Source organism: Dipodomys spectabilis, unplaced genomic scaffold (genome assembly GCF_019054845.1).
Source record: "Dipodomys spectabilis isolate Male_0828 unplaced genomic scaffold, ASM1905484v1 ptg000115l, whole genome shotgun sequence".
Taxonomy (NCBI): Eukaryota; Metazoa; Chordata; class Mammalia; order Rodentia; family Heteromyidae; genus Dipodomys; species Dipodomys spectabilis.
Genome location: NW_024870792.1, coordinates 12536696 through 12564115, shown reverse-complemented (window position 1 = coordinate 12564115; position 27420 = coordinate 12536696). Strand labels below are relative to the sequence as shown.

Sequence of the window (27420 nt, the reverse complement as noted above, 5' to 3'; positions counted from 1 at the left end):
CTTGAAGAAGATAGCATCTGAATTGGTAGCTGCAGCATGCAGGAGGCAGCATTGTTCAGACAAGAGGCAGGGGAGAGACTTTGAGGCAAAAGAGCAGAGTAGACACAAAGCTGGTCCTAGATATAAGGAGTCATACAGAATGACTGTAACATAGGAGTTGTGACAAGATGGAAGGAAAACATGAACTGGATGGGGAGTAGGTGAAAGGGGTTAATACTGACAGAAGGATAGAAATGAGCTCACTGCAAATTTCAAAAGCAAGGAGCGGCAGAGCCATGACAAAGTGTTAAAGACTAAGCTGTTAACTAGAGAACCCAGGAACAGTGGAGAGAGCTGGGGCATTAGAAGCTCATTTTGCAAAACATCATAAGCTTTAGATGGGAAGGTGAAAGGCTTTGACATATGGAGGCATGAAGAAAGAGTAGAGAAATTAGAAATGTCCAAGGCCATAATTGAAAAGACTTAATAATTACTTTGTTAGGAAAGAAAGAAGTGAAGAGAGATCAAAACTAAGTCTAAATGACAGGGTGATTAGACACACGGGGAAATGTTTTATAGTTTCTTTAATAAGCATCAATAAAGGTCCCCAAAGCAATTAGTCTATGCTCTTCCTATGAGCACCATTTCTCCAACAACAACTTACTGGGAAATAACTATACATATCTTTGGTATGCTTAACAGAATGTAACATAAAGAAAATTCTTTTCCTTGTTCACACTTTATGTTGTCCAAAGAAGTTGCATTTTAACCAAGTCGTTTATAAATATAATGTGTCTTGATCCATGTCACCCCTTTCAACATTCTCATGCATCCCTCCCAAAACACCCTTTCCCTCAGTTTCCTTGATTTTGTAGAATATTCACTGAAACTTCACTTTCAATTAAGGAAATACTGCATATTATATCTTTTTCTCGGTTATTATTAAAACTAACACCCACACAAGATTTTAGAGAATTCTATTGTTGTCCTTAGATAACAATATATGTTTGTGTGTGTGTGTGTGTGTGTGTGTGTGTGTGTGTGTGTGTGTGTGTGTGTGTGTGAAAAACTACTAAATCTCCTGGGACAAAGATGTCCCTAGTATTTCATGGGATAAAGTTTGGAAGAATACTTGCTTACTATGTTTTTGGAATTATTTAGAAATCTTTACTAAAGGCACTATATTTGAAGTGGTTGAATAATGAAAACACTACTTATTTAAATGCACTTCACTTCTAGGATGGACCCACTAGTTCATGGTGCTTTTTTCAATAATGATAATGTAGCCAGATTTGTACTCAAATTGGCACTAATTCAAAAAATGGAAAATACTTTCTGTACTTTTCTGTACATCCTGGGAGCTAAAGGCTGTGCCAAATGACCAATAAACTTAACTAAAAATTCTTATTGATTCTCTTGTTCTGATTTAGGAATCACATAATAAAAAAGTGTATCCAAAATTAGAATACCATTTTGGGCAAGTTAATAAAGAGAAATAGAAGCAGCAGACTGAAGATTTTAATGAGTTATGAGTGAAAAAGAAATTGTATTGCACTTTGATGGAGCAAAAAATACTAAGAGAAAAATATTTTAGAAGGGACATTTCTAAATAACATTGTCTAAGCATTCTGCTTAGATGATTCTCAAATGTGGAATAACAGAACTTCTTGAAGCACTCCCATTCTATAAGGGCCAATGCCCATAGTAACACACCTGGGACTCTATGGCCACTCTGCTCAGATTTAGACACGTTATTATTAAATGTCTCTGTGTTTGATAGATATAGAAGACAGAACTCCTTAAAACAGCCTACTAATATATGCCACAATGGTTCATTTTCTGAGTGTAGAGTACATTGATCTTTAATAAGAAATAACAGACATTTTGATATCTAGCAAAGAAGAGGAAAGGAAAAAACAAAGCAGGAAGAAATGGAAAGGATCACCAAGACACTCAAATGAGAAGAATGAGGAATTTTAATGGAAGCTAATGGCCATCACCAGATTAGGTTGACACAGAGTTCATGAACTAGCACAGGGATGCTAAATTGCCATTGGAGGAAATAGGGAGACAGGAAAACAATGTCCTTATAGGTAGGAAGAAAAACCCAGTGGAACAAATTATCCTAATTTTTCACACTTAACAAAATTATTCAACTAGAGCAACTCAACTTTCATATCAATTTGTCTGAAAGTTGACACAGGAGAATCAACAAGAACTGTTACACAATGTCTAGTTTACTGGTCATTTGGAACCGCTATTTAACTCCCAGAATGCAGACAAAAATATTTTCCATTTTTATTTTAATACCAATTTGAGGTATATTATTATTATTACTATTATTATTATTATAGCAAGCCACTGAACTGAGTTCATCCTAGAAATGGAATGCATTTGATATAAATTGTATGCTTACTACTCTGTAGTACATCAAATTAAAATGCTTTTAGTAACAATTCCCAAATATTTGATTCTTAAAACAGATAAAATAGGCCTCTAGAATCATTATTTTTTTTGTCTTAACGGAATGTGGGATTTTCTTTCTCTTTAGAAAATAAGCTCTTAGTGTAACATTTCAAAAAAATAAAAAATGGTTTTAACAACACACATGAAAACGTATAGCACCCAAGAATGGCCTCAAGTACATTGTCTGCCTGCCCACAGGCCTTCCTTCCTCCCTCCCCTCTCTTCTCCTCCTTTTCCTCCTCTCTCCCTCTTTCACTTCCTCCTCCCAGCTCTATACAGCTATGTAGCAGAGGACTGCTACATAATCTTTTTGCCTTAGCCTCCTAAATGCTGGCATTAAAAGCAAGTGTCACTAGGTTTACCTCCTACAGACTGGGGCGGGGGGAGGCGGGGGCAACAGGGGAGGTTTATCTATGTGTGTATACCAGAGTCTTGAACATGCTAGACAAATACAGAAAATTCTAACAAGGGAACTTTCAGCACTGGTTATTAGGAAATTCATGGAAAACAATGCCAAACATGCCTTAATAACATGGCTGTCAGATTATACTTTAATAATTTCTATTGAGGAAATCACAATTAAATCTAGTTATAGTCTTGCACAACATAGAAACCACATCTTTCAGTATCGCAAGGGTCTTTCTTGTGGGAAAACGTTGTTTATATTCTGATAGCAACTAATTTCTTCAGTTTGGAAACACTTTCAAAGCAACTGCCTGGGCTGTATTATTTCTTTTTCCTTCTCTTTATTTCTTCTGAGTACTTTATGTCCTCACATTCCTACGGAGTGCTGTATATGTGCATGGCAGGTCTACATTGGCATATTGCTGCAGTATACCATGTGATGAGGATAACTGACTTTGATTCAGGGATTTTATTTCTCCTCCTTACTTCTAGAAGAGAAAATTCTCCAGGAAACCCTAAGCTTTCAATAATTTTACATAACTAGAAACACATTTTGGGAAATTCAAACCATTTTCTTGGCTAATGAAGATGGACCATCCTTCAAAGAAGCATTATAGGGCTGATTAGCACATGCATTAATGCATTAATGGCCTGCTACATGGATGAAGTCTAGCATGCAAAATGAACTTCACCTATTTGCTCTTCATATCATTGATCTGAAATGATCAGTGACGCTTTGACTTTCAGTTTCTTCACTTCTGAAAATGGGATGAATATTGTTTTCCTTCACAAAGAACAACATGCAAACAAATAGTAGGATACATGGGCCACAGTTAAAAACTTAAAACTTTTGTTATGAATTCTAAACAACTATAAATAATCATAATTCAAAATGGCATTCATTTGGAATTGTCTCCTTTTCCCCAAGTGTGGGTTTAAGGGTAATGCTTTACAAAGTCTTTTGAAGATGAAGTGCAGAAAAGGCTCCAGGGCCACAGAAAATGCTGCCAAATGTGTGTGTACGGTGCCACTTGGGTGTGAGAATCCACATAGAACTTCCATCTGTTATTTCTTAATTTACCCTCAGCTGTTTCAATAATGTCACACAGTTCATTGTTTCTCAATCTCTTCAAAATATTTCTTCTTTTTTTTAACTCACACTAATCATGGTTATGTAATAAAACATTAACTATTCTTTCAACTAGGCAATTTTGTTTGCCTGGCTTCTCAGAGAGAAGATGAGAAATGGTAACTGTGGAAAAAATTTCTTGGGTCAGACTATCTTCCAGATAGTATAAATAAGAAAGGAAATAAAGGAATAAAACGGACTAGTTGAAGGGAAATGAATTTCAGAAAAATAAAAGAGACATATTTGGAGGAAATTCAGGAGAAAATATTTAGTGTTACTTTAAAATATTACTTTCAGGGGATAATAATAATCATTATGTATAAGTGAGCGGTTTTGACAAATAATAAGCAAATAAACTTGTCATACTACAAAACTTTTAGCATACTTTGTAAATCCCCTGTGATGATAAATGCAACAAGTATCAGTGGCAATGCTTATTTGATGCTTTTGTTCATAATATGTTAGGTGAATTGTGTCCTATGACAAAATGACATTTTAGAAATTCAAAATGCTGAACTCAGTTGTTAATTGGATTTGTCATTTTTAATATCAGACCATACAGGCAGCAGCTCATGTTTTCAAATATGTATATGGTTCTTCCACCTTAACTCTGACACCCAAACCAGACTCAGATCTACATTGTTCTATCCACACATGCGCAACTCTGACCAGCCAATCAGGAATTCTCTCTAATCCTAAAACCTTCATGCACTTCACAGTCCCTTGCTTTTTTTCTCATGTTCACCATCGTCTGGAGTCTTCCTCCTCTTCCATTTCCTATTTACTTTTCAATGGTCAACTACAATGATTCCTTTAGTATCGTAGCTGTTCTGAAGGAGAGGTACACTAGAGAACTAAGGGTTTAAGAAAACACTAATCCTTTAGTCTTCCCAGGAAATTTGGATTTAGTAAGTCTGAAATATCATCTGGTTGTTGAGAACAAAGGAGGGGGTAACAATGTTCAACAAAAAAGGTACTTATTACCTTACTCATGTAACTGTAACCCCTCTGTACAGTATCTTTACAATAAAAATAAAATAAAATTAAAAAATATTTTCCCCAAATTTGGCCAGTTTTATGAGAAGCACTGCTTTAGAGAGTTCAGAGTTTTATGTTTCTATTCTTTGTAGACTTATACCCTAAAAATACATTTTAGATATTTTTTGTCAGCCCTGGGGCTTGGACTCAAAGCCTCGGCACTGTCCCTGAGCTCTTTCACTCAAGGCCAGCATCTACCACTTTGAACCACAGCACTGCTTCCAGTTTTCTGGTGGTTAATTGGAGATATAAGTCTTATGGACTTTCCTGCCTGGAATCAAGATCCTGAGATTTCAGCTTCTTGAGTAGCGAGGATTACAGGCATGAGTCACAGATGCATGGCTTGTTTTAGACTTTTTAAGATGACAACTTAAGCCCTCTTCACAATCATAGGCCCTGAACCTAACAGGAACATGTCAATATAAAAATAGGTTTTTATATCCAATAATGAAACTGGTGTTATTAAAAGTTCTCAGATTTGTCTGCTCTTCCATTCTTGTTGTGTATTTATTATATCATTAAGGAAAACAAGTCCTAAATTTAGCTCTAACTTAACATGAACTTGGGAAATTTGCAGAGTATATCACAACTTTCTATTCTCAGACCTAGTGAATCAGTCTCTGAAGTGAGGGCTACAGATGCTTGGTTTGTTTTCTAAGATGTAATTCCATTGTCTAGAGCAAATGGATTGATTTTGTGAATTTGATTCAAAAGAGAGATTATGTAATTTGTATAGCCTTTACAAATACATTTTACTCATTAGAGTGGTGTTTGAGAGAGTTCAGTAACAGAAAGCATCACAAGTATAGTCAATAAAAAATGTCATGTTTAAAAGATAGTAAACATCAATCCCAAAAGAATACATAGTGGACTGGGAAGGTGGCTCAGTGGTAGAGCTCTTGCCTTGCATGCTCGAGGCCCTGGGTTCGATTCCTCAGCACCACATAAGCAGAAAGAAAAAAGCTGGAAGTGGTGCTGTGGCTCAAGTGGTAGAGCACTAGCCATGAGCTGAAGAGCTGAGGGACAGCGCCCAGGCCCAGAGTTCAGGTCCCACGACCAGACCAAAAAAAAAAAAAAAAAGAATACATAGTATGGATTTAACTCAAATGTAATTTAAATGCATATTACTGCTTTCAAAGCTTCCTCTCTATGTCAGACATTGATCAAGAAGCACTGTATTCATAGGCTGCTTTGTTAAATGGCAACTCCTTTGTACAACTATTTCAAGATAAGAAAGAAATTAAAAAAAGAATATTAGTAAAACTAGAACTGAACTGCCCAAAATTATATAAATAATTTGCCATCTATTAAATATCCAATTTCCTTAAGAGAAATAGTATGATACTTAATAAAAAATCAACTAGGAAAAAAACTTGGGAAATATGGGTAGCCATTATCAGTGTAATAGTTTATGCTTTAGACAATTAGGTGAGACTTTTTAAACTTTTAACTTATTCAAAGACAAGAATCTCAGGCATGCTGTAACCCAAGAGTCATGTGAAGTCAAGTGACCCATTCTCCATATGGCAGTCATTTGGAACTCTCTACTCTGGTTAATATATTTTCCTAGTTAATCAGGCCACTTTATAGCATGAGAGATTCAGGATATATATTGTTTCTTCAATGATTGAATGAAGTCTAAGTAAATTAAAGAAAAAATTACGGGAACTAATTGATCCAGTTATTCACACTTCCCTGCAGCTGACTTTGGAATTAGTCCACTTTGGTGACTTTCATATTTTCCTGGTGGGACAATAGCAACTTGACTAAATAAGAATCAATCAAGCCTTGAAGAAATTATATCCATATCCCCTTCCTATAATTATTGTGGGAACCAGTCCAGGCTATTCTGCTAGAAGAAACAACATAGAGTAAAACTAAGTCATAGAAAAAATGTCCCTCTATGCTGCCCAGCCCTTAGAAAATGCACCTCTGGCCAGAGGTGCATGAGTAAGACTCAGAAACAAGCTTTGCATAGGTCATCAGAAACAGCCCACCCATGAACTCATGTAATGTTAAGCCATTATGTTTCAGAAATATTTATTAATAGCAGTTGTCTTCAGTGTCTGAAAAGGTATTCTGTGATTGTGGAGCCTTTAGTTCTAAATCCACTATGAGAAAAAAAATAGTTTTATTGGTAGGAAGACAGCTATTAAGAAAGTATTTTTCTAATAAGTTATATTTGTTCAAAGGTGAGATGGGTTATAGATGTTAAATTCCTTCATATTGCAATAGTTCTAGTCAAGGATAACACAAATACACTTATTAACTCAACATTTATGTATTTCTCTTCCTTTAATGTTTCAAAACTATACGCTAGCACTTTGTGTAGTATCCTTTAGATGATATTCCTTTTCTCGCTCTAACAGATACTAGAAAAAAGAGCCAAATATTATTCTCCCTTATAATACTCTTGGAAGAAGCTGCTAGAATTCTAAGCAAAACTTTCCTGTCTGTGGCTTACCCTGAAAAGAGAAAGATGATCACTATGTAGACTTAAGAAAACAAATTATTTACTACTATATCATTCATTCATGTCAAAGGTCACTAGCTAGTGGTCTATCAGTAGGTTTTATTTAATTTTGAAGTGTTTTTAAAGATTATTAACTATCTTTTGTTTCTGATCACTAAAACTTCTGTTTCATATATTTATAGTACTGAGCTAAGTCCTTTAAGTATTTAAATTTGAAGCCATGGGTAAATTCTTACTTTTTTTTTTTTTTTTGTCGGTTGTGAGGCTTGAACTCTGGGCCTGAACACTTTCCCTCAGCTCTTCAGCTCAAGGCAAGTACTCTACCACTTCAGCTACAGCGCCACTTCCGGTTTTCTGGTGGTTTATTGGAGATAAGAGTTTCAAGGACTTTCCTGCCCCGACTGGCTTTGAACCACAATCTATCCTCAGATCTTAGCCTCCTAAGTAGCTAGGATTACAGGCGTGAGCCACCAGTGCCCAGCTAAATTCTTACTTTTGAAACACATTCTCCTAAAAGTTATGAGAAATATATGATGAATTTAATAGTGATTCTAACCTCAGGTATCTTGATTATTTTTAAGGAGAACTGACTCCTTTTTTCAAGTAATTATACTAGAGGGATGCATACAGCAAAAGAGGTGAACCTTAACTGGCCAGTTGCTCTAGAAACAAACATCAGGAGAATCAAGATTTTGAGACCCTGTCTCAAGTTAAAAAAAAAAAAAAAAAGCTAAGCATTGTGGCTTATGCCTGTCATCCTAACAATATGGTAAGTGTATGTAAGGGATTCAAAATCTGAGTTGGCCTGAGCATTAATGCAAGACCCTATTCAAGAAATAACTAAAAGCAAAAGAAGCATGGTTCAGTAGTAAAGCACCTTCCTGGAAAGTTCAAATCTCTGAGCTAAAATACCAACCAGTACAGAGAGAAAGAGAGAGAGAGAGACAGAAAGAGGCAGACAGGCAGACAGACAGATAGAATGCCAAGGGATCTCATAGTTTAAAACATTTGGATGCAGCTGAGAGCAATAGCTCATGCTTCATTCCAGTAATTCCAGACATGAGGCAGAGATTTCAGGATCATGTTCAAAGCTAGCCCAGTAAAAAAGATAGTGAGACACTCATCTCAAAAAGTTAAGCTAGTAGTGGTTGCACATGCCAGTGATATGGGAGACGTAAGTGTAAGGAATGTGGTCTGAGACTGGCACCTGCAAAAACATGATATCCTATCTGAAAAATAACTAAAGCAAGAAAGTGCCAGAGACATGGCTCAAGTGGCAGAGGACTTTTCTAGTAAGAGTAAGGCCCTGAATTCAAACCAAAAACTTTAAATTAAATGTAGATACACTGAATGACAAAATAGTGGAGCAGGAAGTTTGCAAAAGTCTATGTTCTACTTTAATACTGTTTCTGAGACATCACCCCTGGAATGACAGAAGCATTAGAGATCTCTAACAAACAAATGGTGACGAGTTGTTACCTGTCTCTGCTTTCATTCAAATTTTGAATTCATAATATAATCTAAAGAGACTTGACCTAGTAGGAATTTTATTCCTTCCCCAATTAGAAATCACAAAATGGCCACTTCCTCTCTGTGTGCTAATTTCACAGCCCTATTGTTTTTTGGTAACATGGTTGAAGGTTCCCAAAATTTTGATCCTTAAAATAGTCCAAGTAGATATTAGTATATTCAAAGATAACACGATTTCCATAAGTCCACAACTTCCAAAGTCTATAAGCAATTGTTTAATAAATATAAAAGTAATACTTAACCATCATAAGACACCAAAGTCTAGTCACCAAAGCACTAAAAATGGACATCATCTTGAAGTACTCGATGGAGTAGGGGCTATCCTACAAAGATCAAAATTCTGCAGATGTTCTCATCTTTCCTTTCTAATGCTCTGTGACTTGCTTCACCCATTTCCAGCAGCTCAATTCAGGAAACATTGGATTTACCCCAATTAGAGCTTATGGCCAAGTGCTGTAATCAAATACATAAATAAACTAAAGCTTTCCCATGGGAACAAACTGTCAAAACTTTGCTGTGTCCAGGCACAGAACTGAAGAGATTGGCTTTATAAAAACTGAAGGCTTTTAAAAAGGTAATTCTATCTCTACAGACTCACAGGTCATCTTTTAAGCAAGTTCCATCAGAATGACACTTTTATTCCTTTACTTTTCTCTTAACATAATGTGTAACAAGCCATCACAAATATAAAAATTATCAGATGTTATAAAAACCATTCAATAGAACATTTTGCTTGAATGATCTTAATTTTCCTCATTTCAAACATTCCAACTCTTTGAAAAGTCATTTCTAAATCATACCAATGCCCAAGATAAACACAAGGATCACCAAGCTATCTGGCTCAGAAATGAAGATGTGTGTGGCTCTGTGTAGGATACAATTTCCCAACTTATAATCTGCTCCTTAGTCCCAGCTTCATACCCAGAATTATTAAATGTAGATTTCACTCCTTGTGGAGTTATTCTAAGATTGCCTGCATATAACTTGCCTACAAATAATAATAACCTTTCAGTGTCAAGTAGTTCTTAGCATAATTAGTAATCCCTAAAGCTGATGGTGATAATGATGGCCAGAGGTTCACTAGAGAAATGTTGGCTGGATCATATAATACCAGAGAAAGTAAATTTCCACCTGAAATTAAAATGTATAACAAATTGTAGTTGATTGTCACATAAAATTAGAGCTATTTCCATTCTTATCAGGAAAACAGGTATATTATTTACATCTATCTGATCTTGCTTTTGTGATAAACATTACCTGCTTCACATTAGAATGTGCCTATAGGTTTGCTTTGATCTTTTCAATGTATTTTGAGTTCAGTTATCTTATTTAATTAACTAAAATAAATTAATTTGTTCATTGATTCATAAAATTATATTCATTGTGTTTGTATGTATATATAAAGTTATATAAAATTATATTATTTAAGTAAAATAATTTATATATTAAAATACCTTACTATATCTCTAAAAGTATTTTTAACATTAGAAACAAGGGGAAATAGTAAATAGAATTGTGTCATTTTGTTAATTATCAACTGCATCATCATTAATCATTCCCATTTTTAAAAGTTTAAACTTAACAAAATTATCCTTGCAAATAAATTCATTTTCTTTTCTTCCTTCTTTTTTCTTTTTCTTTAAATAAATTTTCAACTACTTTTATCTTATAGCCAAAAATGTGTAAAAATATGTAGAATCACATTATATTTCAGATCTGAGTCACACAGAACTTTTTACCCTTGATGAAACTTAAGCTGTATAAAAGTAAGGGAAAACTCATACATTGCTGTTAATTTTTTGTTTACTTTCTTTCAGTCTAATGACTTTGTACTAAATTGTATTTCTACCTAAAATACACATTTCTGGGGGTAGGCACATATTAAAAGAAACTGAAATTTTAAAAAACTCCACATACTTAAATGTCTTTGAAACAAAATATCTAATAATGTATCAAATTCTTTAACGTTCTGAAGTGACTTGAGTAGTGTATTTTTTGCTGATTGCTTAATTGTTCCAAAGCACTATAAGAAAGATTCTTGAAACCTTTATATAAATTCTTTTTTTTATTTATTTTTTTAATATTTGTATATTGTTTATTTTTTCCACTTTGGTATTTTTTAATTTTTATTTATTGTTATTATAGAGTTGATATATAAAGGGGCTACAGTTACATGAATCAGATAGTGAGTAATGAATACAATTCTTTTTGAACCCTGTCTCTCCCTTCCCTTGTCTCTCCCAGTTTTTCCCTCCTGTCCCCCTCCCCCACAAGATGTGCAGTTCATTTTCCACATAGAATCTGATGAGTACCACTGTTGTGTTTGTTATCTGGACCCCTTGTCTAGGAAACAACTGTACATTAGTAATGCTGGGCAGGGGTTCTACCTTACTAATCTGAGAAAATTTGAAATAGAGTGTTGTCTCTGCCTGTTTGCAAACTCTGGCTTCACTTTGACACTGATGTTTATACACTGAGCAGAAACATGGGGATAAACAGTAATGATTATACTCCAAAGTGTTTATGATTCTAAATATACAATATCTATAATAAATATAGAACATGCCATTCTCTGTAAAGCAAAATCCCAAATCTCAAATTATGAAATCAGCATTCAGATGCAGCAATAGGCCCATATGCACAAATTGTGTCTTTTTCTAGGTTTTCTTATCCCACTCTCCTGCTTTCTGTGTTTCCATGTGAAGAGAGGATGCCTGCCAAAAACACACTCAGAATTCCACTGCTAACAGACACTTGTAAAAATAAAACTTTTGAAAACACACAAAGAGCGAAAAACAGCATGTTCTCAACGCTATGAAGATCCCAAGATGATTTTATTGGTTGTAGGCCTAACAGCCCCACATTTGGTGGCACAGATCTCGACTGAACAGACCAATTCTCAAGTCTAGGGTAGATGAAGAGCTAGAGTTTGATTTTATTTATAACTTTTTTTTTAGTGGTACTTTTAATGGAAAATCACCACAAAAATAACTAAACCACTTTGGGACCCTGAAAGAAGTTCAAAAGATTGTTGCTTTCAGAGAACACTGAAAGAGATTAACCCATGAAAAATCATTTCATCTTATTTTTAAATGCATTCCTTTCACTGCCTGCTTGTAGAAAGAATGTAAAGCAGCATATGGGAAAAGATGTACATTTACTAGAACTTGAAAAAATAGGAATGGAGGTGTGGCTCAAGTGGTCTATGGATCACTCCAATAGAACCAAACAAGAAAATTGAAACATAAGAAGAAGTAGCCAAAACTCAGACTTAAAATTCATGGTAATGAAATTTCAGATAAGGAATATTTTATAGCTGCAATTTACTGAGTAGAAACAGGTTTTTCTTCCTATTATGATCTACATTTTATTTATGATGTGGAAATATAAAAAATATACTAAATATTAGGAGTATACAATCATGTGGAAATAACATCTGCAATTATTTTACTGATGCTAAACAAAAGTGCCGAATTTAAATCTGTTAAATCATGTAGTTTTAAAATATAATTCTACTTATGCAAGTAACAAATATATAATTCTACTTATGCAAGCAACAAATGATTATAAGTATCAAAGATAAAGTTCCCATGTAATATAGAATAAGAAATTTTTTAATCCTCAAGTCACATATCTATAAAAGAACGCTAATATTAAGTGTTGGTTTATATCTTTGATTTCAAGAATCAGTATAACTGTTGTTGTTTTCCTTTTTCTGGTACTCAGGGCCTAGACACTATTCCTTTGCCTTTTCACTCAAAGCTGATGCTCTCCCACATGAGCCGCATCTTTTTTCTTGCTAGTTAAGAGCTAAGAGTCTTACATATTTTCCTAAGTTGGCTTTGAACTACAATCTTCAGATCTCAGTCTCTCAAACAGATTAACTTACAGAGGTGAGCCATCAGTTTCTGGCTTGAGTTAGTATTACTCTAGTTTATAAATGGTGAAAAGAAAAATTAATGTGGTTTGCTGGAAACACATTAATGTGTTTTTCTGACATTGAGTTTCCTTCTTAGAAAATTATAAACCCTGAAGTGTATCCCTTAAGTAAAAGGAGAATCATCATTTCTCAATACAAACCTGGGCTGTAGGAGCCTTTGCAGACAGAACCACAAAGGGTTCCCAGGAGTTATCATTTGCAAATACTGAACAACCCAATGACCCTTAAATTCTCCAGGATATTCATGAAATAAGATTATTTTAAAATCTTGTCTTGGCTACTAAAAGAACTTTGCCATTCTTCCTTGCCTCACAGACATAGTATGAACATATATCTTAAATGTCTAAAGAAGTCTTTTTAAAAATAGATTTGATGACCTAACTATGTGGGTTGATTTGGGAACCTTTATTGAAAGAGGCCCAGACATTCTCAGAACAGGATTTAAATAATGTCAGATTCCTCCAAGTCGTGGTATTTTATCTAGCCATGGAATTTCAAGTTTCAGTAAGCATCATCTACTTAAAAACTCTCAGCTTACATCTTATGATTGATGGATAGTTTTTACTTTCTTAAGTTTAGGAAAATTATACTGATGAAAAACTGAGGGTTATTCAATTTCAAAAGCTAAATTTATAAAAATATCTTGATCTCTTTTCTTTGGGTCACTTAGATGTCTGAATTAGTGGTTGCTGATATCTACCTAATAATATCATTACATTTTTATTACATAGTTTGTTAAAGTTACAACATGTCTTATTAACCTATATGAACAAGATATGCTTATCAATCAAGTGGGTGGGTTGATAACCAGTGATCAAGGCCCTTAGGAAGTGGGGTATACTTCAAAAACATACTAAGCAGAAAAAGCCTGAGTGGGTCTCTGACCAGAAATGTCAGCCTGAAAATGATGTATCCATGTAAAACACATGAAAACCCAGGAATAATGAGAGGGAAGGAGGAGAGTGACACAAATAAATACACTGGGACTTGTGATATGGGAAAACATGTCAAAGACAAGCTTAACCTTGGCCAGGACCCCAAAACACCAGTAACTACCAGGAGACTGATGCCACATTTGACTCAAAATCAGCCCAAAATATTCTCTTTGGAATTCTAATTATTTGAATCCCTTAAGGTACTCTGGACCTCCTATTCTCTCAATAACAATTTATACCCTTGTCCAAAACAATGACAATAATGTACATGCCAGTTGACTAATAAATGCAGTTCCCACATGTAACTTTAACAGTTGGAGATCCATTCCTGCACTTGCTCGAAACAATTCCCCAGGCGCTCTCTCTGGTAGCTACATTTTCTCTTCACATCACCAAGATCAAAAGGTGATCACTGGAATTTATCCATTCCAATTATCTGTCAAAGAATTATATATATATCACATAGCATTTGTTTGTATTTTTTAAATGAAAAAGTAGTAAGGTTGCAATTCATCCAATAGTACTTAAGCATATGATACGATAGATCAGAAGTGGGAAGATTTGGCATGCAAATCACTTGTATTATAATGAATACATTATAATTATATTACTTATATAATTATGTTAAATATATAAATATAATATATATTTCTATATAAATATAAATATAATATAAATCACTTGTACTGTTAAATTACCCCACTGAGAAATTGATGGCAAAATGAATCTGGCTTTATCCAATGTAATCTTGCCTTCCCATTCCGCTATGGTACATCATGGACCCCATGTATATATGTATGATAGCACTGTCATACCTTTATAAAGTTGCAAGTATACTTGGGAGAAAGTAAAGATTAATTTAACAGGATTGGGAGAAGTAGGGCACAGGAGGCTCACACCTATAATCCTAACTACTATAGAGGCTGAGCTCTAACTCAGGATCACTGTTGAAATCCAGACTCAAAAGGAAAGATCATGAGATTCTTCTATGATAAACCAACAAAAAGCAAGACGTGGACCTGTAGCTCAAGTGGTAGAGTGCTAGTCTTGAGAACAAAAGCTCAGGGATAGAAACTGAGTTTAAACTCCTGGGCTAGCAAAAATAAAAGAACTTTTGAGGAAATACAATGAATATGTATTTTGGAGATTAACTTGGATTTTTGACTACTGATATTACTACATAATGTTTACAAATATATACTTAAATAAAAATACATACTTAAAAAGGCATTTGATGATACTAAATTCATTCATCATACATTTAAAACAATTTGTGTTCAAAATCATATGAGATTTATTTGTACTTGCGTTGTTTTAAGCATTGTAAGTGTATATTATTTCTATTAATATTATGGTAACACTCAGTACATAAATGTCATCACATTTTATGTAAATATGTTCTTCAAAGTTCACTTTTACTCTCTATGTAGCAATGACAGGTATTCCAGAAAATTCTATTATTCTGTATTTTATTCTAGATTAACAATAACAGCCCTTGACTAACATTTAGTGATGTGACACTCAGAAATACCTAGCATTGCTAGCATTATCCTAAATTACATATACATATATATATATAAATATTTAGAATATTATTTTGGAGTATAACACATATATATATATAATTAATTAATTAACTTCTTTTTTTCAAACACATCTGCTTTAAGAGGAAGACATTATTTGTGTTCACATTCCTAACTAATTTAAAATTATTACTTCCCAATTCTGAATTCTAAGGTACAGAATAAATAATGAAAGAATTCAGAATTAAGGAAGCAATGAAAAAATTGCTACTCTCTTGAACAAAAAAAGAAAAAAAGAAAAGTGACCTTTCCCCAGAAGATTCTTAGTTCAATCAGTTCTCAATCCAATTTTGCTGGCCATCGATCCCACTAGAGTCTACAATTGTTCCTTTCACCCTATTACTTCCCTAACCGCTGCTCTAATGTTACTAAACAGGCTACACAGTGCACATGTGAGCACAGAAGTTACCATGTTCAAGTTATCAGGACACATAACTTCAGTAAGATGCAATTTATAGCACTAATACACTGCCCTTGGGGGTAATCAGTTGAAAGAACCAAGCATATCATTTCCTATTTACAGGGCTCTGCCATGACCCTCAGAAACAGCCAGACATTGCATAACACTTTCCAGCTTTTTCCAGTGCTATGTCATTCAAGTGTTTGAATAGTTAAGATGTTTTGAAAATATATTTTGAGGAGTTGATAAGAACTGGTGTTACAGAGTTCCAGAATAAAAACAAAATGACTCCTTCAGTATGAACCAGGTTACACTTCCAGCATACTCTAAGTGTTCTGTTGTAGTTTAGTGCCAGGGTCCGTAAATCCAGGATGAAAGAAGCAACTATTGTTGCCCACAGCCTTGGAGCCACCTGGGATGTAGCATTACTTACCTAAAGATGGGTCTCTGGAGATGCTTCTTCCTGATTGTGACATGCTCATCCATTTAAAGGTGAAAGTTTCACTTCTTCCTGGAAACCTCTCCAGAAAATCCAGGGAAAGAATTGAGAAGCTTATCCTGATTTCTCGTGTAGAAAGGAGCCCAGAAGGAAAAGAGTAGTTTCCTCTTTCTCTTTTTGGGTGCTGGGCGAAAACTTCCCTGTTCTCTGCCAGCTGAGTAGTGTGCCCATAGAGGCCACATAAGACAAGCACGTCGGGGCACTCCCCCACACAGAGCAGGGTGTGCAAAAAACACCGAGAGTCACGTTGAAACAGGCCAGAGAAATGCACAAGACCCTCACAAACAGAGCAAAACAAACAGAAACTTTCCTACCCCAAGTGTCACCCAGGTAGGAGCTCCCTAAGTTATTGCAGCCATGAGAGCACTGTTTCCACATGCTGGACAAACTCGGAAAGGATAAGTCCCTCCCTGTCTTTAAAACAGCCTGTTCTGAGGCTTCACTTTTTTTTTTCTTCTTCAAAATAAAAGTTGTACAGCTGGTCCTGTAGTCCCATGTGAGTACCCTCTGAAAGTTTGTCCTGTTAAAATAAGAACTGTACACAAATTAACGAAGAAAGATGGGCTCAGCTTGCACAGCTGGCTTGGCTTCAAGAGATGATAATTATTTTACAATCTTGCTTTTATTCACACTGGATGAAGTGTGGAGACAACTCATTGTTTTTGGCACTCATAACCTAATAACCTACACTTGGCTAAGGTTGAAGATGCCATTTCAACTGATAGAAATCCATGTGAAGCTAGCCAGAGCCACAGAGGTTAGCAAAACAAAAGTTGCTCAATTCTATTGGTGACATTGTACCCAGATGTCTGTACCCAAATGTACCTTTCCAGCTAAGCAGAACAACTGCCAAAAGAAAAGACATACACACACTTAAAAAATAATCCTTCCAGACTGCCTGGGACCTGAAGGTTTCCTTATATGACAGAATCTGAAATTTTCCAAATAAATAAAAAGACAAGCAAAATAAAAAGCAAGCATCAAAAAGAATTTTTGAACAGCTGAAAATAAATGTCATCAAAATTGTTTTATTTAGAAGACTCAAACCTTCACTGCAGAAATTCCTGGACTAGTTAACCAGATAATATAAATCAACATTTCTCTATTTCATACCTTTTTTGGAAACTTTCCTGACCCATTAACAATGTCCCTGCTTGTTCAATAATGTCATAAAATTTCTACTCAAGAGATTTAACATCTAATAAAATAACCCATCTCAAAGCATGATTAAAATATTTTAAATAGAAAAATAACAAAATGGGAAATGAGTAATATACATTCATTTATTTGAATGATCCATAAAAACAAGGATCAAATGACAGGGAGGAGGAAGTGACTTGTAGTCATTTGCAAATACTTCCCGAGGAACAGGACCATCAACAGGAGAGGAGATTACAAATAAATTACTGACAGTATCAAGAAGTTCTAATCCACATTAGGAAATGTAATTAATCAGTTCAGGAGAGCTTTGAACTAACTGCAAAATAAATGGCTTCTTCTCCCACTTCTATGCAGAATACACTAGGCCACTATGGGCAGAGTCCTTGACCTTCTGAATCCCCGTATCCTTGCTTATAAAGTAAAGTTACAATATTCATTGGATTCTATGGCTCCATTCAAGCTATAATAGTACCACCATATTGTTTCAAATATGACTAGTTTACTTCATACAAATAAATTATTATAGCTCTCATGGTGCCTGATACTTTAACAATTATATATATATATATATAGATAGATAGATAGATAGATATACATATACATATACATATACATATATATACATATACATAAAAGAAAACTTATAAGAGCTATACTTGCATAGGAACATTTAAGTTGTTTCCAGCATTATAAATAAGCATCTCATCATAAATCCATATGAGTTGAATAGAGCCATTAAATATGGATACCACCTATATATCCAAGCCTACATACAGACATATTCAATAGATACTTTTACAGCTATGTGCTTTGGCTTTTTATATTACACAGTCAGGTCTGTATGTAACAATTTTGAACAGTTTTAGAAAGAGTTTTGCATTTGCAAGAAACCTGTAGTCATGGTTTATCTATGTTACTATTAACATATATTTTCCTCCTAAGGAACAAAGCCAACAATATTTCAAATTAATTTTGGCCATTTTTCATTTCAAAATAAGGGATGACTTCTTTCATGAATATAATTGTAGAAATTCAATATAAATGTCAGGAAACACATAGCCAAGGTAGAGTTCAAATGATTATAAACCTGCAGCAAAACTTTACATTCAAAAACTATCAACCAAGCACTGCTAGCTCATACCTGTAAACCTAACTGCTTAGGAGAATGAAATCTGAGGATTGAGGTTCAAAGCCAGCCTTGGCAGGAAAGTCTATGAGACCTTTATCTCTAACACCAAAATACCAGTAGTAGAGGCATGGCTTAAGTGGTAGAATCCTAGCCTTGAGCTCAAAAGTTCAGGGAAAGGACCCAGGCTCTGAGCTCAGGACCACCACGCGCGCACACACACACACACACACACACACACACACACACACACACACGCGCACACACACACACATACTAATTATCAACTCAAGAACTTATATCTGTTTACTTAATCATAGGAAACTCATAACTTCTTTCCATATACTAGATTTTTAATTTTTTATCATACATAATTAACCGAGACAGGATAGACTGGAATTTAAATTAATTACTATATTTAAACCCAATCTTTACAACTAATGAACAATGGGAAGATTCACCATAAATATTAACAAAGAAAATACATAATTTTAATGCGTTTATTTGCTTTTCTTCTTTTGTCAGTTCCAGGGCTTGAACTTAGGGTCTAGACACTATACGTGAGATTTTTGTATTCCAGACAGTGCTCTACTTTGAGACTTAGTACCATTTCTAGCTTTTTGGTAGTTGGAGATAAGAGTCTCACAGACTTTCCTGTCCAGGCTGGCTTTGCACCCTAATCCTCAGATCTCAGCCTCCTGAGTAGCTGGATTACAGTCATGAGCCACCGATGCCTGGCTTTACTTAATATCATTTACTTTGATATTGGAAAAAAATCTTTTAGAAACTTATTCAACTTTAATATTCAATAAGATGAAAACGGCTCACTATTGTTGTTTAAGTTACAAAAGTATATTTTACATTAATGCAACAGTACCATGCAAGACTAAGATTCATAGGATAAATATCCATGACCATAAATAGCTAAATGTAATTTATTATGAGTAGTTTATTTTCCTAGTAGCAAGGACTGGAAAAGGTTTATATCTTTCCTGATATGGTAAAATAAATAAAGTTCAACTTTGTCTAAAACATTCATACACACATGCAAACGTGTTCTCACAAGCACCCTACTCACTCATTGTTAAAGTCAGTCATAACAGATGCTCAACAAATATATGTTAATTTGTTGACACAATTGAACACATCAATATAGCCATCTTAAGTAGCTCATCTTGTGTGATGAAATATGTGGTTCAATTCACATAACTTTTTCCAATACTAACAGCAGCAGAATGTTTTCTCTTAGTTGTCATGGAAACTGGTTAGCGTTTCTTTTCTTGTTTTCTTCATTGTTAAGGCTTGCTTTCTGGCTCTGTTGTGTAAAAGTGACAAAGCAGCAGTGACAGGAAGATCATTTGATATTATGCCACGTAAGCAATATGAAGTGATTATATCTATAAGTTATTACTTTAATCTCCTAAGTCTAGCCAAGAAATTTAAGAAAGAATTGAATATCATAGCTTATATCAATGTGCAAATACAATATTCATTTTTAACTGCTTTTTCACTCTTCCCTTCACAAATTCTACCAAGATTAAAGTTAGCCATCTGTGTGATTAGATTCTCACATACCCATGAATTCTACAACAGCCATTCCCTGGTTTTCGTTTTGTCATTCATGAAAGATAAAACGTGCAGGTGACATACAGAAAAGTGCCTAAAATTTTAAAAAGTAAGACATGCATTAAATGCCCACTGCTATAACTTTCACTTGTCAAGGCTATAAATATCACACCAGTAAAGTTCAACAGCATTCTGCCAATTATATCATGAGATAAATGGGAAGTATGAATTATTCCTGTTGCACTGGCTATAACACAGCAGAGCAGAGCAGAACATAGCTTTCATCACTGGAAGAGCAGTGCAAGTGACATCCTTTGAGAGAACTGAAGTCTGATTTACCCTTTCTGAGTCATTCCCAGCTTTACCACTTTGTTCGTTTATTTTAATTATTTTTTCATACATACTTTCATACATACTTTCTGTCTCCCACTTTGCAGCATGCCATATAAGAAGCACTCTGTGTCTGAGGTCACTTGAATTCTGGGGGAGTTTATTTAACATTCTATAAGAAAGATCAAAAGAAACTAACTAAGAAGTATATATTCCTCCAACTTCCATTCTACTTAAATATCTTAATATTCACCATATTTGCCCAATACTCTTAAGTGTCATCCCAAGAAATCCATCAAGTTGGACTAAACTGAATAGTCATTGGTGAACAATGAATATTTCCTACCAAGATCTGAGGTAGACTAATGAACATTAGTTCATTAGTCTAATGAACTAATGTTCATTAGTCTACATGCATATGCAAGATGGTACCTGGTAGGAATATGGTACTGAGATTTGAACTCAAGGCCTTGTGCTTGCTGAGGAATGTTCTTGAACACTACGTGAACACAAGCTCAACGTATTTTTTTCTTTAGTTATTTTCTTTAATAGTTGTACAAAGGAGCTACCATTCAACAAAGTAGTATATGACTGAAATTAATCTTGATCAATGTCACCCCCAACACTCTTAACTACACCCCTTCCTTCAATTTACTTAATTATGTAGACTGAATTGAATCTTATGACGGCATCCGACACACGCTTCCTCTCTTCATTCATCAAGTCTTTAATTTTTGCCTAGGGCCGGCCACAGACCATGATTTTCCTACTTGTGGGTAACATAGCTGGAGTGTGTGTGCTACCATGTCCAGATTGTTGATTGAAGTGAAACTTTATTAGTTGGCTTGACAGGGAACCACAATCCTTCCAAGCAGCTGAGATTAAGGATATGAATCACTGTACCTAGCAGAGAAAAATACATTTTGTGTGTGAATGCCAGTCAAGGGGTTTGGACTCAAGTCCCTGTGCTTTGTCACTCAAGTCTAGTGCTCTACCACTTGAGCCATAGTTCCACTTCCGGCTTCTCTGGTTAGCTCTAGATAAGAGTGTCACCAACTCTCCTGCCAAGAATGGCTTTGAACTCAATCCTTAGATCTCTAATTCCTAATTAGCTAGGATTACAGGCATGAGCCACCAGTGCCTGGCAGAAAACATACATTTTTCACCTCAGTTCTAGAAGCAATTTCTCTCTAACTACCTATATGTTGCCAGTTTCTTCACTAGTTGAAGTTAAACCAGATGACCTCCAAGATCCTTTCCTGCTCTGAAATTCTGATATACTCACTATATGATAAAATGTCAAGATAGTTGCATTTAGTGTACAGGGAGCCAAGCATGGTAATTCCAGCTGCCTGGAAGGTAAAGGTGAGATATTGTGGTTCAAGATCAGCCTAGGATAAAACAGAACTCTGCATTCTTTCTGCCTCAGTCTGAAATGTCCTTCATCCTGCTCATTGCTTTGATTTTAGCTAAATGTTCTCCCTTGAGAGAAGTCATTTTCCATACACACCCATCTGAATTGCATGTACCTGTAGCCTATTTAAGTTTTCCTCAGTGCGAGTATCACAAATTGTATTATATTGTGTGTGATCATTTGTTAACCAAGCCATCCGCTTGATGTATGAATAAACTCACTCTACTAAATGAACTGAGGCTAAGATCAGAACACCTAACTTTTCCTGTCTACCATTAAAACAAAACTGAATCAAGTTGTATAGAAAGAACAATTTTCCACATATGCATGATTATAAGAAGCTAAAATCACCCCTGCTGATCCATTACAGTGCATCTAAACATTTTCTAGTATATGTAAGTTCCTTCCTGAAGTATTTATCAGGAGTTTCCATGCCTGAGAGCAAGTACAAGGATATCTACTTCACTTTGTGCTGCTATAACAGAAGGCCTGAGACCGGGTAGTTTGCAAATATTAGAGAATTACATTCTCATATTTACAGAAGCTGGGAAGTCCAAGATCATTGTGGCAGTCCCGGTCAGGGAAGAACCTTCTTGCTGAGTCCTCATATTGACTAACAAACACTGCTAGAGGCCTTAATCCTATTGATGAAGAAGTTCTTGTGTTTCTATCACCTCTTGTGCTTCTTTTTTCCAACTAAAAACTTCCAGAGAGGGCAAATTCAGATCAAAGCCAATGGGAAGTCTAAAATTGACATTATCATTAAGAATTATTCAATTATATAAATATATAAATTATATAAATATATAATATATATAATATAAATATAATATATATTTATAATTTATATTATATATATAATATAAATATAATATATAAATTCAATTATATAAATATATAAATTATTATTTATATGACTAAAATTTTAGTCATATAAATATTGATCATTTAGTTATAAATTATAATACTTGATTATTAAATTTGATTGTCTTGAAATTAAGAAATGGCTCTTAATTTCATCAAGTATGTTGTCTACTTGAGAAAACAGCTTGAGCCTAGTTTCTCTTGCTAGGCTTAAAACTTTTTGTCATTTACTCAATAACAAAACATCAGAATTATTATTTTCTTAAATGAGCTCATAAGAAAATCCAATTTGCTGCTTCTAGCAACCAGAAAAAGTTGTACCTCCCTCCAACTAACTGGCTGACTACCCCCTCAACTGTAACTATCAGCCCTCGGAGCCTGCTCCACAAAGAGAAAGAAATCCATCAGTGAAGTGTAGAAGCAGGTCACTTAGAGTTTGATGGGCTCCAATTAGTCCTCCACAGCTCTGCCAGCCTTGGCTTCCTTGGCATAGTACAGCATTCTGTGACAATATCAACAACAACAACAAAGAAAATCATGCAAAACAGAGTCTCATAGCCAAACACCCACTGTTTAGTGTGGAATCAAGCAAAATGTATATATACTGTAAAAGGAAATGACTTATATCATTGTGGGCAGTTAAAGGAACATTGTAAAAAGAAGTCTTCAGTGTAAAATTTAATTGAGCCAGAGGATTAACAGAAGATGGTAGGAGAGGGAGTTGAAGGATAAATAATCACCAAGCAGGCTAAAAGAAAGGCAAGCAGAGTTCCATAAATCCTGGGGTATGCATCAGCCCATAATGTCTTCACATTATGTCTTCACACATTATGCTGAAGAGTTAAAGGGGCTCCCACAACTCCATAAGAGGACTTGTAATTTAGGAAGTTAATCCGTGTCACATCACAGTTTGAAGGTCCATGATTCAGAAGTTTCCTTAATCCTCAACAAGCCTGAGATATGCTCATGTATCTTTGTATGCGAATGTTCAAAGGCACTGAGCCTTATTTAGTTCATCTGCAGCAGGGATTTAGTTCACTACTCACTGACTAACTTAGTTTCAGTACTCAGAATTGCCACCTTTCCTCCAGATATTGTTTGGTTTTAAACTGTTTCTAAATTCAATTCACATTTTTATGTGTGTCTAAAGTTTCCAGTAATGGTTATGAATATAGCTTCAAAACTAGCACCAAGAAATGAATTGAATGAATGTCTATAAATGGAAAATTCCTAAATGCTAACCTTTGACCTTTCCACGCTTTAAGAATCAAACAACAAGAGAAATACTCATGACTCATAATGGCTTTGAATAGAAGCATCAAGTGAATTTGTCAAAATGTCAAAAGTGTGCCAGGTGCCAGGTGGCACACACATGTAATTCTAGCTACTCTGGAGGCTGAGATCTAAGGACTCAAGTTCAAAGGCAGACCAGGCAGAAAGGTCCATGGGACCCTTATCTCCAATTAACCACAAAAGCCAGAAGTGGAGCTCAAGTAGGAGACCACTAGCATTGAGCACAAAAGCTCAGGGATAGTGTCCAGACCCAGAGTTCAAGCCACAGAACCAGCAATACATAAATAAATAAATAATCAAAAGTGCTTATAATAGGTGCCATGGAAATACTCAAATGTATAGAAATAGGTCCCTGCCATATTTTTATTTTATTATTATTATTATTATTGGTACTGGGATTGAACTCAGGCCCTTGTACTCGCTCTTGGCTTTTTCACTCAAGGTGCTCTACTACTTTAGTCACAGCCCTACTTCTGACTTTTTGCTGGTTAATTGGAAGTAAGAGTCTGATGGACTTTTCTATCCTGGCTTCAAATCAATATCCTCAGATTTCAGCCTCCTGAGTAGCTAGGATCACAGGCATGAAATCAAAGTACCTGATCACTATTGCCTTCCTAAAACAAACTGAGGGGGAGAAAAGAGAAACAGAGAAAAGAATATAAACCACATATATTTCTTCTTTTTTTGGAGGAGTTGGGGGGTCCGGTCATGGGCCTGGACTCTGGGCCTGGGCACTGTCCTTCAGCTTTTCAGCTCAAGGATAGCGCTCTACCACTTGAGCCACAGCACCATTCCAGCTTTTTTTCTGCTTATGTGGTGCTGAGGAATCGAACCCAGGGCCTCAGGCATGCAAGGCAAGTGCTCTACCACTGAGCCACCTTCCCAGCCCCAACCACATATAGCTCTATCCTCATACCCACTGATGCTTCAAACAGATTCATTCCAGCTTTGGCTTTGGCCTTTACTTTATGATTCTCCTCTCAATACTCTCAATACAAGTCTACTGTAACAATTTAGGCTTGTTACACTTATCTACTGAATTATAATTATAAGATTATTTTTCATGTCAATGCATCACCATTTTTATTCTCTGTTATGGCATAGTCACTATAATTTATTTGTACATTCATTTTATTAAATTCTGAATTCAAATTCTATACAAGAATTAGGGGGTCAATGAGATTTCTTATTTTTTCTTTTTTTTGTCAGTCATGGGGCTTGAACTCTAGTCTTGGGCGATGTCCCTCAGCTCTTCAGCTCAAGGCTATTGCTCTACCACTTGAGCCACAACAGTTTTCTAGTGGTTTATTGGAGATAAGAGTTTCATGAACTTTCCTGCCCAGGCTGGCTTTGAACCACGATCCTCAGATCTCAGCCTCCAGAGTAGCTAGGATTACAGGCATGAGCCACCAGTGCCCAACTGTCAATGAGATTTCGAAGCACAAAACCAGACACATGGGTACTGTGCTATCTGAAGCATGACTGAATACCAGAATGGAATATTGTAAATCAAGTCTATCAAAAATTCTGTATCATTTTTAACATTATAAACTGTGTCTTGCCATATAATCCTAGAAAATAACAGTTTTCCTTCATGTGCCAGCTCCACTTGAACCAATGGGAAGCATAGAAGTAGGAAAGATAATATGTGCTATCAGTCAGTCACTGTGCTTGGCAGTATACCCTTTCAGTTATTTGTGTAATACACCTGAAGGGTAGACTCTTATTAAACTTTCATATCACTTTCAAAGAAGCTATAAAGTTTTGAAATTTTTCATAATTTGTCAAAGGCTGTTCAGCCTTTTTAGAGCATAGCAAGAGAATTTGAATCCTATTTGAACTGGAAACAAATTAATAAACAAATTTAAAAACTTTGTTCTTATTTATCTACTGCATTGCCTCTCTATAATCACATTCTTAATTTAAATGGCAGCCTTAAAGAAGAAAATGACTGGAATACTGTATCTTTAAAGATAAAGTTGTTTACTAAATTGAATTAGGTTGAATCTTAGCTGCAACTGACTCAGTTTCAAAGATGTATTACTCTGGTTCTGGTTTTTTTTTTTTATATTATTGCTTCACATATGCATAAGTCAACAAACCAAAGCAGACTAAATATTTAGTCTTTAAAGTTTAGATTTGCCATTTGTTTACTTTATATCCTTCACTAATCATAAATGGATAAACAAAACACTTGGTCAAAACATTACAGAGAGAAAATAGGGGAAAATAAGTCAAGTCATAGTAAATTTAAAAGTAAAATTGATGTTCTGTTCCCAGCACAGATTGGCTTTACAGTAGTGAGTGATGCAGTCTTTAGCATCATGTCGACAGTGATTGAAACCAGAAAAAAAACCAGAGAGAGAGACAGAGAGAGAGACAGAGAGAGAGAGAGTGGTATGGTATGTGATATGGTAAATACAGATACAAATAGGTAAAATATTTCCCCAAACTCAGAATTGATTAGGTAACATTCTGCTGAAGTTTGACATAAGTATGCATTTTTCATGAACCTCTTTATGCAAGGCAATGTTAAAACGAACTTTACAACTTTGGCGCTGGGGGGGTGGGGGCGGCGGGGCTGCGGGGGCGGGGGAGGAGGGGGTGGGATGGGAAGGGATGGGAAGGGGAAACAAAGGAGGAGGCAACAATACTTGATAAGAAATGTGCTCATTACCTTGCCCGTGTAATTGTAACCCCTCTGTACAGTATTTTCACAATAAAAAAATCACTTAAAAAATTAACGGCATTGTTGCCTCCTCCTTTGTTTTTCCCCTCCACTACACTCCCACCCTACCCTCCCCCCAAATAGCATCTTGTACATCTCATTGTTGCAATGGGTCCACCTGTATCCCTATTCAAACAATTTGTTTTTTCCCTTCCCCTCCACAAATTATACCAACATCAAATACAGTGAAAACAGGGGTTACACTATGGGGGAGGGACATACAAAGCAACAAAAAAATCAAATGGTACCTTATAAATATGTTAGAAAAAATAGCAAGAAAAAAAACTACTTCTGTCCCTATCTTGGGGTTCATTTGTGATCTTATCTGACCGTTTCTGCTTGTCTCAGACATATACTAGTTATTGCAAATAAGGGAAACCATGGGACCTATGTTTCTTTGGGCCTGGCTTACTTCACTTAATATAATTTTTTCCAAGTCTTTCCATTTCTTAACAAATGGGGCAATGTCATTCTTTCTGATGGAGGCATAGAATTCCATTGTGTATATATACCACATTTTCTTGATCCATTCATCTACTGAGGAGCAGCTGTATTGGTTCC

General features: G+C 35.3%; 1 protein-coding gene across 1 annotated transcript in view; it reads right to left on the bottom strand.

Moving 5' to 3' along the window:
• Pde1a (phosphodiesterase 1A) overlaps window positions 1-16804 on the bottom strand; it is a 232424-nt gene extending 215620 nt beyond the window's left edge. The window contains exon 1 of the mRNA XM_042688345.1: window positions 16312-16804. Coding sequence (XP_042544279.1) covers window positions 16312-16364 — 53 coding nt within the window. The 5' untranslated portion in view covers window positions 16365-16804. The remainder of the gene's footprint in view (window positions 1-16311) is intronic.
• Window positions 16805-27420: the final 10616 nt, after the last annotated feature.